General features: G+C 46.5%; 1 protein-coding gene across 1 annotated transcript in view; it reads right to left on the reverse strand.

Annotated features, from left to right (window-relative positions):
* Positions 1–528: 528 nt before the first annotated feature.
* Positions 529–13401, reverse strand: part of CCDC180 (coiled-coil domain containing 180) — a 55537-nt gene continuing 42664 nt past the window's right edge. The window contains exons 28-37 of the mRNA XM_032232423.1: positions 11897–12017; positions 10328–10411; positions 9530–9602; positions 8610–8751; positions 7240–7400; positions 6395–6532; positions 4799–4910; positions 3738–3843; positions 2013–2151; positions 529–774 (exon numbers count right to left, since the gene is read on the reverse strand). Of these exons, the coding sequence (XP_032088314.1) occupies positions 643–774; positions 2013–2151; positions 3738–3843; positions 4799–4910; positions 6395–6532; positions 7240–7400; positions 8610–8751; positions 9530–9602; positions 10328–10411; positions 11897–12017 (1208 nt within the window). The 3' untranslated portion in view covers positions 529–642. The remainder of the gene's footprint in view (positions 775–2012; positions 2152–3737; positions 3844–4798; positions 4911–6394; positions 6533–7239; positions 7401–8609; positions 8752–9529; positions 9603–10327; positions 10412–11896; positions 12018–13401) is intronic.

The raw sequence follows: 13401 nt of genomic DNA on the forward strand, positions 1-13401 counted from the left end.
CAAGAATGCAGGAAGGAACTAATGGTCTCCTGCAAACTCCACTCCCCTTTCTCCCCTCTTTTATTCCCTATGGGAGGGGCCATTCACCGTCCACCTGTGGCCTTACTCCCAAGTCGACCCCTTTTCTTAAGCTGTTCCCTTTGTCTGGCAACTTTGCGCCTGCGCACACTGGGAACAGGCTCCAGCTGTTCTTCTGCCTCACTGATGTCTGACTCCCAAGGCAGCTGATAACTGTCAGACAGCCCTGGCCCCCTCTCTGTCTCTGACACAGAGCCCTCATCAGAGCCTTCCCCAGACTCCAGGAGCGGCCCATCTTCCTCCCCAACCTCCTCACTGTCCGACTCTGCTGCCAGTTCCGCTGGCGGGACACAACAGTGTCATAATTAAGTATTGCTAACTAGATGCCAGCAGGGGAATTCTGGGAGTTAAAAGTCCACAGGCCTTAAAATCGATCAGTTTGAGAAACGCCGATCATGCATTCTTTCGGAAGGTGTGCGAGATATGCAAAAATAGCAGTGTTTTTTTTTTCCAGATTAACATTTTACTTTTCCTACAGCTTTGAATAATACGTCTATATCACACAAACAAGGAAGGGTGGGGGGAAGGGGAAGGAGACGAGGATCGCAGGAGATTCAAATGGGTTCACAAGTAGAGCTGTTTGATTTTCTGCACAGACTTCTTCCACCAATGGGCCCAGTGTTGGGTTTTCATGAGGTGAGCCGAGTTTTCCTCCTTGATCCTGGAAAACTCCATCGTGAGCGTTTCCATGAATTTCTGTGTAAGCCGAAGTAGAACATTAAGTATCTGGTTGTGTTTGGCATTTAAAGTGACCAAGAGGTGATTTAAAAAAAATAATAATACAAAAACGAAGTGAAGAGGCTAATCAAGGAACCTAAGCCCATTCTCACCAGCACTGAGAGTAACTGAACATAAACGGAGAGCAAACTCCACTCCTTTCGAGCACTGATGGTGTTACCTAGTTGGGTCATGAAACGCCTGCAAGAAAACCACCAAGCTCAGAAAGCACCAAGGACCCCACAGTCCTCCTCCTCCTTTAACAGAACAGAATAACAGTTGGAAGGGACCTCGGAGGTCTTCTAGTCCAACCCTCCTGCTTAGGCAGAAAACCCTACATCACTTCAGACAAATGGTTATCCAGCCTCTTCTTAAAAATGTCCAGTGTTAGAGCATTCACAACTTCTGGAGGCAAGTTGTTCCAATGATTAATTGTTCCCACTCTCAGGAAATTTCTTCTTAGTTCTAGGACTTCGTTCTTTCTTCCCCGTCTAGCGAGATTTTGCCACGGTTAGTTAGTTAGTTAATTGTCCAGAAGTTGTGAATGCTCCAACACTGGAAGTTTTTAAGGTGATGTTGGATAACCCTTTGTTAATTAACAATTGTGAATTCTGCTCATACACATCCAGCAAAGTCTTTCGAGGGAGGATTTATAGTCACAGACCTTCTCTGGCTTGGAGAGCTGCTGGGCCGATATCTGTAGAACTTGGCAAGGAGTCTCGGAGAGTCACGAACCAATGAAGGGAACTAACGGTCTCCTGCAAACTCCACTCCCCTTTCGTTCCTCTTTTATTTCCTCTGGGAGGGGCCACTCATCGTCCACCTGTGGCCTAAACTCCCAAGTCAACTCCTGTTCTTTAGCTGTTCCCTTCGTCTGGCAACTCTGGGCATGTGCACACTGGGAACAGGCCCCAGCCGTTCTTCTGCCTCACTGATGTCTGACTCTGAAGGCAGCTGATAACTGGCATAGGGCCCTGCCCCCCTCTCTGCCTCCAACACAGAGCCCTCATCAGAGCCTTCCCCAGACTCCAGGACTGGCCCATCTTCCTCCCCAACCTCCTCACTGTCCGAATCTGTCCCAATGGCCGCTGGCGGGCTACAACAGGGATGGAAAAGACATTTGCTCATCCCAAAGTTGCTAACTTTGGACCTAAAGAGTCTCTCTTCCCGCCAAAAACTCTGCCGTTCCAGGAGAACCCTGAAGTCTGACTACGTACCGTGTAAACGGCGTCTCTCTCTTCCACCGCAGCGACGTGGCCCAACGTAGTTTTGGCTGTGGTCACAGAGGCCGTTTCTTGGAAGATAACCTGATTCACGAGACTTGGAATGGTGGTTTGTGGGATGCCAGGCCAGGTTCTGCAAAAGGCAAACAAACAGCCCCTCTCCCCCAAAGAGAGGGGGTGGGATGTTCCCGAAGGAATAAATAACAACACTGCCCTTTTTAAACATTTTTAATCAGAAAAATGTTGGCTCTGTGCAGAAGTAGATAGGCTAGCAATAGCAGTTAGACTTATATACCACTTCATAGGGCTTTCAGCCCTCTCTAAGCGGTTTACAGAGTCAGCATATCGCCCCCACAGTCTGGGTCCTCATTTCACCCACCTCGGAAGGATGGAAGGCTGAGTCAACCTTGAGCCGGTGAGATTTGAACCGCTGAACTGCAGATAACAGTCAGCTGAAGTGGCCTGCAGTACTGCACCCTAACCACTGCGCCACCTCGGCTCACCCTTGAACTTAAAAATAAAGGGGAATCAGAATATTTTGAAGTCTGGAACAGGTTTTATGATTGGTAGACGACAAGGTGACAAGACTGGAACAAACTGTATATATTGTGATTGGACAGAAGGATAGACAATGTATTAAGTAGGCTAATAATGGTTGAGACTAGCTGTATATAATGTGAATGTATGGTCACTTCGAGTTCACAGTACTGCAGTGTTTTAAATGTAAAAATAATAAAAATATATTCAAAAAAAAAAAAAAAAGAATTCGGAGGCTTGGCAACTGGCATGTACTTATGACGGATGCAGCGTCCTGCCCGGGGACACATGATCCCCCTTTTTGCGACCGTCTGACGAGCCAAGCCAGCTGCACTTAACAACCATGTCACGAATTTAGGAACTGCAATAATTCGCTTCACTGCTGGGGCGAGAAAGGCCGTAACAATGGGGCAAAACTCACTTAATGGCCATCTCGCTTAGCAATGGGAATGTGGGGCTCAATTTGGGTCGTTAAGTTGAGGACTGCCTGTAGGAAGCATCGCTTTTGTCAGCTAAGATCTAGGCCCCAGGCTGGGCCTGTCGGAAGTGGAGCTGCCATCCAGGCACCGCAAAGGGGGCAGAGTGTTCTGACTGAGGCTTCCTAAGAGCACGAAGCTGACTCCTCATCCCGATAAAACCTCCTTTTATTTAGGGAATTCCTCTCCAGCAAAGTCCCGGCCGACAGTCTGAATTTACAACCAGACACCTTATCAGATTTGGAGAGCTGCCAGGCCGATATCTTCCAAACTCCACGCTGTAGCAGCAATTACTTAGCAAGAAGTCAGGAATAGATCCTCACTCAAATGAATAGAACTCAATGTCTCCTGCAAACTCCCCTCCCCTTTCACTCCTCTTTATTCCCTCTGGGAGGGGCCATTCACCGTCCACCTGTGGCTTTACTCCCGAGTCGACCCCTGTTCTTTAGCTGTTCCCTTCCTCTGGCAACTCTGTGCATGCGCACACTAGGAACGGGCTCCAGCTGTTCTTCTGCCTCACTGATGTCTGACTCTGAAGGCAGCTGATAACTGTCAGACGGCTCTGGCCCCCTCTCTGCCTCCAACACAGAGCCCTCATCCGAGCCTTCCCCAGACTCCAGGACTGGCCCATCTTCCTCCCCAACCTCCTCACTGGCCGAATCTGCTGCCAGCTCCTCTGGCCGGCCACAACACAGAGATACGTCACCTGCTGCCCCGTTCGGCCACGAGTTTCCGTTCTTCGACTTCTAAGGAGAGGCCGGCTTTTTTACGACGGATCAGAGTGATGGTTTTCTCTCGGACTTTTTCCGTTTCTGGCGAAAAACACAGACGGGGTGAGAAAGAGGCATCATTTTGATTATCCCCTCGCTGCGATCCAGTCACGTAAGCACTGTAAGTTATTGCAGGGAGTCCTCGACTCGCAACAATTCATTCAGTGCCCGTTAAAGTTACCACGGCACTGAAAAAAAACAAACGACACGGCGGTTTTTCACACCGTCGCACTTTCCCCGAGGTCAGGGGGTCAAAATTTAGGTGCTTAGGCACGGGTTTGTATTTATGACAGCTGCAGCGTCCCGTGTGTGTGTGTTTGTGTGTGTGTTACAGAATCCTCTTTTGCGACTTGCGATGGGGAAGCCAGGTTCACTTAACAACCGTGTGACTAAGATGATTCACTTAAGAATAAACGGGCGTAAAATGGGGCAAAACTCGCCCAACAAATGTCTCCCTTTTCAACAGAAAAATTTGGGCTCAATTGTGGCCGTTAAGGTGAGGACTATCTGTATAAATTCTCCCCCCCCCTTCTGCAGGTGGGCTAACCACTTGGCAAGAATGCAGGAATGAACTAATGGTCTCCTGCAAACTCCACTCCCCTTTCTCCCCCCTTTTATTTCCTCTGGGAGGGGCCATTCACCGTCCACCTGTGGCCTTCCTCCCAAGTCGACCCTTGTTCTTTAGCTGTTCCCTTCGTCTGTGCACCTGCGCGCACTGGGAACAGGCTCCAGCTGTTCTTCTGCCTCACTGACGTTGAACTCCGAAGGCAGCTGATAACTGGCATATGGCTGGCCCTCTCTCTGCCTCCGACACAGAGCCCTCGTCAGAGCCTTCCCCAGACTCCAGGACTGGCCCATCTTCCTCCCCAACCTCCTCACTATCCAAATCTGCTAAACGATGCTAACAGAACAAGGGGTGTTTTGAGCTCTGCTTTGCTTCTCCAAGCAAAACCTGATGTGCGTCTGAAGGTGAGGGGGCCAACTGGGGATGACTCACTTCCTACTTGCACGTCGTCGATGGTGAGGCTGTTGTCCAGCTCCATCAGGATGGTCTCGGTGCAAGTGGCCAAGGTAGAGACAAACTTCTGGGCGCACTCTGTGACGCACACCTGTGGAGGGGGAGTATCAGGTCACCATCAGGAGGGTGAAGGAGCTGGCACACAAAGAGAGCAGGTACCTAGGAGGGCTCTGGGCTCAGGGACAGGCTCTATCCCAGATTAGAGTCCTTGCTCACTCAAGCAGCCATGATTGGCTTGGGGAGCGGGGTTGGGGTGGAGTGGGGGTATTTCAGTTCAAATTTGACTGGGTTGAGCCCTTCCTAGAAATGAACCTTTTTGTGGGGTCGTTGATGCTCTCTGAGCTTGGCTGTTTCCTTGCAGGCATTTCAATACCCAAACTAGGTACCATCATCAGCAAGATAAACAGATAGACAGATAGGTAGGTAGGCAGGCAGGCAGGCAGGCTAGATGAAAAATATAGATGATAGATAGATAGATAGATAGATAGATAGATAGATAGATAGATAGATAGAGAGATAGATAGATAGATAGATAGATAGATAGATAGATAGATAGATAGATGATAGATAGATAGATGATAGATAAATGATAGATGAAAAATAGAGATAGATAGGTAGGTAGGTAAGTAGAATAGATAAAAATAGATAGATGGAATAGATGAAAAATAGAGATAGGTAGGTAGGTGGTAGAATAGCGTGACCCGTCAAAACCACGCTCGACTAAGTCGCACCCGATTAAACCGCGTCGCTGATGTCATCAACAGGGCGACAACAGCCAGCGCAGAGAAAGAAGGGCGCTTTAAATAGCACTTTGAAAGCAAGCCGATTCAACTTAAGGTAAGGGTTAGGTTTAGGGTTAGGTTTAGGGTTAGGTTAAGGGTTAGGGTTAGGTTAAGGGTTAGGATTAGGTTTAGGGTTAGGTTTAGGATTAGGTTTAGGGGGGGTTAGGTTTAGGTTTAGGGGTTAATTTTAGGTTTAGGGTTTACAGCGTGCTTCTGTCTTCGCATTGTTGTCGCCTGTTGATGACGTCAGCGGCGCGGTTTAGTCGGGCGCGGTTTTGTGGTGGAACCGTAGAATAGATAAAAATAGAGAGAGAGAGAGAGATATGAAAAATAGAGATAGGTAGGTAGGAAGGCAGGAAGATAGGTAGGTATAATAGATAAAAATAGAGAGAGAGAGATGACAGGTAGGTAGGTAGAAGAAAAATAGAGAGATAGATGGATGGATGGATGGATGGATGGATTGATGAGTGACAGACAGACATAGATGGATGGATGGATGGACGGATACTGTAGAGTCTTTTCTGCTCCGAGTTTGTTTTCCTTGCAGACGTTTCATTACCCAACGAGGTAATGACATCCGTGCTAGAAGAGAGTGGGGTGTGTGGAGAAGGAAGGGCGAGGAGAGGAGGAGAACAACGATGACAACTGTGGGGGTCCTTTAAGCTCTCTGAGCTTGGTTGTTTCCTTGCAGCCGTTTCATTGGCCGATGGGTAACGTTCTCAGTGCTACCTGTCTTCCTACCAACCCCTGATAAATTGGGGGGGGGGCTCTGAGAAGAGGAAAGAAGAGGTACCTCCAGCCTCTTGGTGCAGATGAGGATGCTCTCCACTTGCTCGGCCTGCCTTTTCTCTTCCTTCTGGCACAGGGCTTCCAGCACCGGGATATTATCCGGGTGGCCCAAACTGGTGTGCAACTGGGCCATGTTTTTGTCCTTGAATCAAAAGGGCAAAGCTCGCTTGGATGGCCAGCACATTCCCCCTCCCCCCCACAACAACAACAACCCTGTAGGGTGGGTTGGGCTGAGAGAGAGAGACGGACTGGCCCAAAGTCACCCAGCCGGCTTTCATGACTAGAACTCACCATCACCTGGTGATTGACTAGAACTCTCCATCTCCTAGTGATTGGCTCAAAGTCACCCAGCCGGTTTTCGTACATACTAGAATTTACCGTCTCCTGGTGATTGGCCCAAACTCACCCAGCTGGCTTTCGTACATACTAGAACTCACCGTCTCCTGGTGATTGGCCCACTCACCCAGCTGGCTTTCGTGTGTACTAGGACTCACTGCTTCCTGGTGATTGGCCCAAAGTCACCCAGCTGGCTTTGGTACGTACTAGAGTTCACTGTTACCGGGTGATTGGCTCAGCGTCACCCAGACAGCTTTCATAGCTAAGGGCAGGACTAGAATTCACTGTTTCCTGGCGATTGGCCCAGAATCACCCAACCAGCTCTCTTGCTTAAGGTGGGACTAGAACTCACCGTCTCCTGGTTTCTAGCCTGGGCCTTCACCACTAGACCAGACTGGCTCCTTGGGGCCAGTAGTGGAAAAGATGGTAGCCAAAGGACAATTTTGGGGTTTTTTTTAAATCAGGAGGAAAGAAGGAGGTTCAAATATTTCAGGGGGCTCTAAAACAACTTACTTTTATAGCGGTCCATTTCTTCAGCTGGTCCTGCAGGTGACCCCGGATCTGTTCGGTGGATTCGGCGAGGAGCTGCTCGTGATCCTTTAGAATTCTGCCGATGGCCAGACGGATGACCTGAGGAAGCTCTTCCTCGAAAGTCTTCAGCTGGGCCCGGAACTCTGGAGAAGTATTGATGTATTTATGAATCACACAAAATAATTAATCAGCGTCCATAATATGTACATTTAACACAGAGAGGTTTATGGACGGAGGGAAAACGACAAGAAGAAATTTGCTTAAAAGGAAAATAAACCTGTCCAGAATGACTGCTGGACAGAGACTATAGTCTGTCTGTCTGTCTGTCTACCTATCTATTTATCTATCTCCTATCTCTCTCTCTCCCTCCCTCCCTCTCCATCCCCTCTCCAAGGTCCCTTCGAACTGTTATTCTGTTTATATGTCTGTCTGTCTGTCTGTCTGTCTGTCCGTCCGTCCGTCCGTCCGTCCATCCATCCATCCATCCATCCATCCATCCATCTATCTCTATCTATTATCTCTTTATTATAGCAATAGCAGTTAGACTTATATACTGCTTCATAGGGCCTTCAGCCCTCTCTAAGAGGTTTACAGAGTCAGCATATCGCCCCCACAGTCTGGGTCCTCATTTCACCCACCTTGGAAGGAGGGAAGGCTGAGTCAACCTTGAGCCGGTAAGATTTGAGCCGCCGAACTGCAGATAGCAGTCAGCTGAAGTGGCCTGCAGTACTGCACCCCAACCACTGTCCATCTCCCTATCTATATCTATCCATCCATCCATCTCCATATCTCTATCTATCTATCTATCTATCTATCTATCTATCTATCTATCTATCTATCTATCTATCTATCATCTATCTCTATTATCTCTACTGATATCTATCTATCTATCTATCCATCCATCCATCCATCTATTATCTATCTATCTATCTATCTATCTATCTATCTATCTATCCATCCATCCATCCATCCATTATCTCTTTATTGATATCTATCCATCTCCATATCTATCTATCCATCCATCTCCATATCTATCTATCTATCTATCTATCTATCTATCTATCTATCTATCTATCTATCTATCTCTATTATCTATTGATATCTATCCATCTCCCTATCTATCCATCCATCCATCAGCTCTCTCTTTCCGTCCATCCATCCATCCATCCATCCATCCATCCATCCATCCATCCATCCATCATCTCTCTCTCTCTCTCTCTCTCTCTGTCTCTGTCTCTCTCTCTGTCTCTCTGTCTCTCTCTCTCTGCCTCCACCAAATTTATATGGAATCCATCTCACAATCATGTGACTCTGGGCAGCTAAATTCCCCCTTATGGAAAATGCAGCCTTACCAGAGATGCAAGCAATGTGGTACTCGTCGGATTGGAAAAGATAGGTCAGCATCTTCTGACCCAGGGCATCAATGCACAGGTCGTAGGTTTCTTGGAGGCACTCCGGCTTCGTAATCTGATGCTTGTCCTTTTTGTAGAACTCCTTTTAGGAAAATAAGAAGTGGGAAGCAGGGAGAAAACTCAGGGAGAGCATCGGGTTAGAGTCTAACCGTTAGACAAAGTCTGCTTTTCAGTTGCTCATGAAGTACCAAAGGACTGCAAAAGGAATCAAATGGATTTGCGTCACACCATTATTATGTTTAGAAATAACGAGAGAGAGAGAGAGAGAGTGAGGGAGCGAGAGAGAGGAGAGAGAGAGAATAGGGAGGGAGGGAGGGAGGGAGGGAGAGAGACAGAGAGAGAGACACACACACTGTATTTTTTGGAGTATAAGACGCACCAAGGTTTTGAAGAGGCAAATTGGGAAAAAAAAGTTTTTACGCTCTGCAAACCTCCCCAAAACGGCCCATTTTTTTGTGAAAATGGGCCCGTTTTTCCCCAACCCCCCAAAAAGGGTGTGAATAGCCCTTAGGAAGCTTGTAGAGTGTTTGGGGGGGGGGGCGCAAAACAAGCAAAAAATAAAATTGCATGAATAGCCTTTAGGAGACTTATAGAGTACTCCTGGGGGCCGTGGGGGAGCAAAATTGAGCAAATAACAGCCCATTTTTCACTCATTTCTGCCCTTCCCAGCCCCCAGGAGCACTTTGAAAGCCTCCTAAAGGCTCTGCAAGACCATTTTGGTGAAGGGGGCGAGGTTTTGGGAAGCAAAAAATGCTGTATTCGGTGTATAAGACGCACCCAGATTTTCAGCCTCTTTTTTTGAGGGGAAAAGGTCCGTCTTATACTCCGAAAAATATGGTATATTTAATTTAAGCTCCTACCTCAGCAACGTTCATGATGTTGTCAAAATTATCCCACAGGATACTGAAGATGATGCCGGTGAAGTAATCGGCTCTAGAAAAACACATTTAAAATGAGGCATTACTTCACCATCATATTATCACTTTTTTTTTGAAAAAGTGCCAAAATAAGAAAACTTAAAAGAGTAGATTTTAATTTTTTTTTTAGAAAAATGACAGGCTTGTCAAATGCAAAATTATTCTCTCTTTTTAAAAAAAAAAAAAAAAAAAAAGCATTCACGGCTAAGTAGCTTTATGGGATTAGGAGGGCCGCTTTGATTTTTCATATCGCTTGGTATCTGCTGCGTTTGGAAGCTGCAGATCACAGGCTGGGACAGTATTGCCTAAGGTGAAGGTAAAGGGTCCCCTTGCATATGAGTGCCAGTCGTTCCCCACTCTAGGGGGCGGTGCTCATCTCCGTTTCAAAGCCGAAGAGCCAGCGCTGTCCAAAGACATCTCCGTGGTCATGTGGCCGGCATGACTCAACACCCGAAGGCGCACGGAACGCTGCCACCTTCCCACCATTTTTTCCTATTTTTCTACTTGCATTTTTTACCTGTTTCCGAACTGCTAGGTTGGCAGAAGCTGGGACAAGTCATGGGTGCTCACTCCATTACGCGGCACTAGGGATTCGAACTGCCAAACTGCCAACCTTTCTGATCGACAAGCTCAGCGCCTTAGCCACTGAGCCCCCCACAATAACGTGGAACATTTAAAAAGTCAATTAACTCAGATAAACTCCAGGTCTGTGGAGTCTGGAAAGTAATAATCTGGACTCACTCTCCCTCTTTTGGCTGGCCTCCGAAAATCAGCAACTTCCTGTCGGCTTTTGTAAGTCGGGTGTATTTTTGGATGGAGTTCCCGCTGCATTGCAAAGAAGACAATTTAACAACCTGTCAGCACAGCAACTCTTTAACCCAGGAGCGCATTAATTTTATCAATGCCAACGGGAGCAACGAACTTTGGAAATAAAAATAACACTGCGGTCTGACCTAAGCACAGTACACAAAATTGTCTGCTATAATGTCCTACCTGTCAACGACTACTTCAGCTTCAACCTCAATAACACAGGGGCAAACAATTGATACAAACTCAAGGTAGGCTGCTTCAAACTCGATTGCAGAAAATATGACTTCAGCAACAGAGCGGTCAACACCTGGAATGCTCTACCTGACTCCCTTGTAACATCGGGATGGATGGATGGATGGATAGATAGATAAATAAAGATATAGATAGATAGATAGATAGATAGATAGATAGATAGATGATAGATAGATAAGAGATAGATAGATAGGAGAGATAGATAAGAGATAGATAGATAGATAGATAGATAAATAGATACATAGATAGATAGATAGGATATACATAGATAGATAGATAGATAGATAGATAGATAGATAGATAGATAGATAGGTATAGATAGATAGATTGATAGAGAGAGATAAGATACATAGATAAGATAGATAAGATAAAATATAGATAGGTAGATAGATAAGATATAGATAGATAGATAGATAGCTAAGAGATAGATAGGAGAGATAGATAAGAGATAGATAGATAGATAAATAGATAGGATAGAGATAGATAGATAGATAGATAGATGTATAGTTAGGTATAGATAGATCGATAGAGAGATAAGATACATAGATAAGAGATAGATAAGATAAAATATAGATAGGTAGATAGATAAGATATAGATAGATTGATAGATAGATAGATAGATAGATAGATAGGAGAGATAGATAGATAGATAGATAGATAAGATAAGATAAGATACAGATAGATAGATAGATAGATAGATAGATAGATAGATAGATAGATAGATAGATAGATAGGATATAGATAGATAGATAGATAGATAGATAGATAGATAGATAGATAGATAGATAGATAGATAGGATAGGATAGGATAGGATAGGATAGGATAGGATAGGATAGGATAATGGATAGGTACATATGGATGGACAGGCAATAGAGGGCTGGAAGGGACTCCAGAGGTCTTCTAGTCCAACTTCCTGCTCAAGCCAGTCCTTATACTATACCATCCCAGCCAAATTGTGGTCCAGTCTCCTCTTGAAAGCCTCCAGTGATGAAGCACCCACAACCTCTGGAGGGGAGCCATCCCACAGATGAATCGTTCTCATTTTAAGGAAATTTCTCCTTAATTCTAGGCTCTCCAACAAGCTTCCATCCGTTGCTTCTTGTCCTGCCCTCTGATGCCCTAGACTAGCGAGTAAGTCCAACCTCTTTTCTCTGTGACAGCCCCACCAGTACTGTCCCTCCCCCCTAGTCCTTCTCTTTGCTAGATTAGACACGCCTAGTTTACGTCCTTCAAGCAGGGATCCTTACCTTCCTGATAATTTGGTAATGGAACTCGATTTCTTGGCCAGCAGGTAGGCTGTTCCCAAGGAAAGGCTCTCGCGATGACCCCCCGCAGTAAACAAGGGCTGTAGAGCTTGGTTGGGAAATTCTGAAATAATAAGAGAGGAGAAGATGGAACTAAGCAAGGGATCGGCAAAGGAAGCACCAATGCGAGAAGCGACGGCGGAGGATTTCCAGAAGACCCAACCGAGAAGTCGCTTTCTCCGAAATGCCCTTCTGGCCACGTTCGCCTTGCCCCCGTTCTTTCCAACCGTGGGCTTCTCTATTTAACATTCAAGGTTTCCTCTTGGGGGCCACGCCGGCGTGGCGGCTGGAAACTGAATTTTCAGCCCATGTCAGGCTTGCCGCCATCTTTTCTTTCGGATCGTTAGCCTGCCACACTTTCTATTTTTCTACTATGCATTTTCTAATGTGGGAAAATGGGATTGTATGGAGTTAGATGTTATGTAGCCATAACAACATTCCTTTCTAGAAAGTCAAGGTCATCCTTTGTCTTTGCACCTCTGCACCTGACCGGAACGGGATGGGTGGAAGCTGCCAGCGTGGCAGTGGGAGATTGGACCATGTGACGGGCTTGTGGGTGTGGGGGCAAGATCGTGAACTTTCAACTGGGTGGGGAAAACTGGGAAGCTTTCAGATTCGGGTTTTCCCAGATGTGCCAACGTGGCTCTCTTAATAAATTGGAACTTTGAGGAATGCTTTCCCTCAGACTCTGATTTAATTTTGGATGCTATTTGGAACCCTGTCTGTCAAGTCAGAGGTTCCCTGCCTTTAAAAAGGTTTTCCTATGGCCAGCAGGGTCCTACTCCAGGGGAGGTGCTCATCTCTGTTTCATGGCCAAGGGAGCCAGCGTTGTCCAAAGAAGTTTCCGTGGTCATATGGCCGGCATGACTATATGCCGAGGTGCAGGGAATGCTATTACCTTCCCACCGAAGTGGTTCCTATTTATCTACTCGCATTTGCCTGCTTTTGAACTGCTAGAAGCTGAGGCCGGATTATATGCAGTTTAACAGAGTTGGAAGAGATCTTGTAGGTCATCTAGTGCAACCCCACACCCAAGCAGGAGACCCTGCATCATTTCTGACAGATGGCAGTCCAATCTCTTCTTGAAAGCTTCCAGGGATGAAACTCCCACAACTTCCAAAGGCAACTTCTGTTCCATGGGTTGACTGTTCTCACTGTCAGGAAATTCCTCCTTATTTCCAGATTGAATCTCTCCTTGGTCAGTTTCCACCCATTATTCCTTGTCTGGCCTTCGGGGGCTTTGGGAAATAGCTTAATCCCCCTCCTCGCTGTGGCAATATTGGAAGGCTGCTATCCTGTCTCCCCTGGTCCTTCTCTTCACTAGACTAGCCATGCCCGGTTCCTGCAACCATTCATTGTGTCTTTTAGCCTCCAGTCCCCTAATCACCCTGGTTGCTCTTCTCTGCACTTTTTCTAGAGTCTCAACCACTTTTTTATAGTGTGGTGAC

The sequence above is a fragment of the Thamnophis elegans genome, chromosome 16 (assembly GCF_009769535.1).
Source record: "Thamnophis elegans isolate rThaEle1 chromosome 16, rThaEle1.pri, whole genome shotgun sequence".
In the NCBI taxonomy this organism is placed as follows: Eukaryota; Metazoa; Chordata; class Lepidosauria; order Squamata; family Colubridae; genus Thamnophis; species Thamnophis elegans.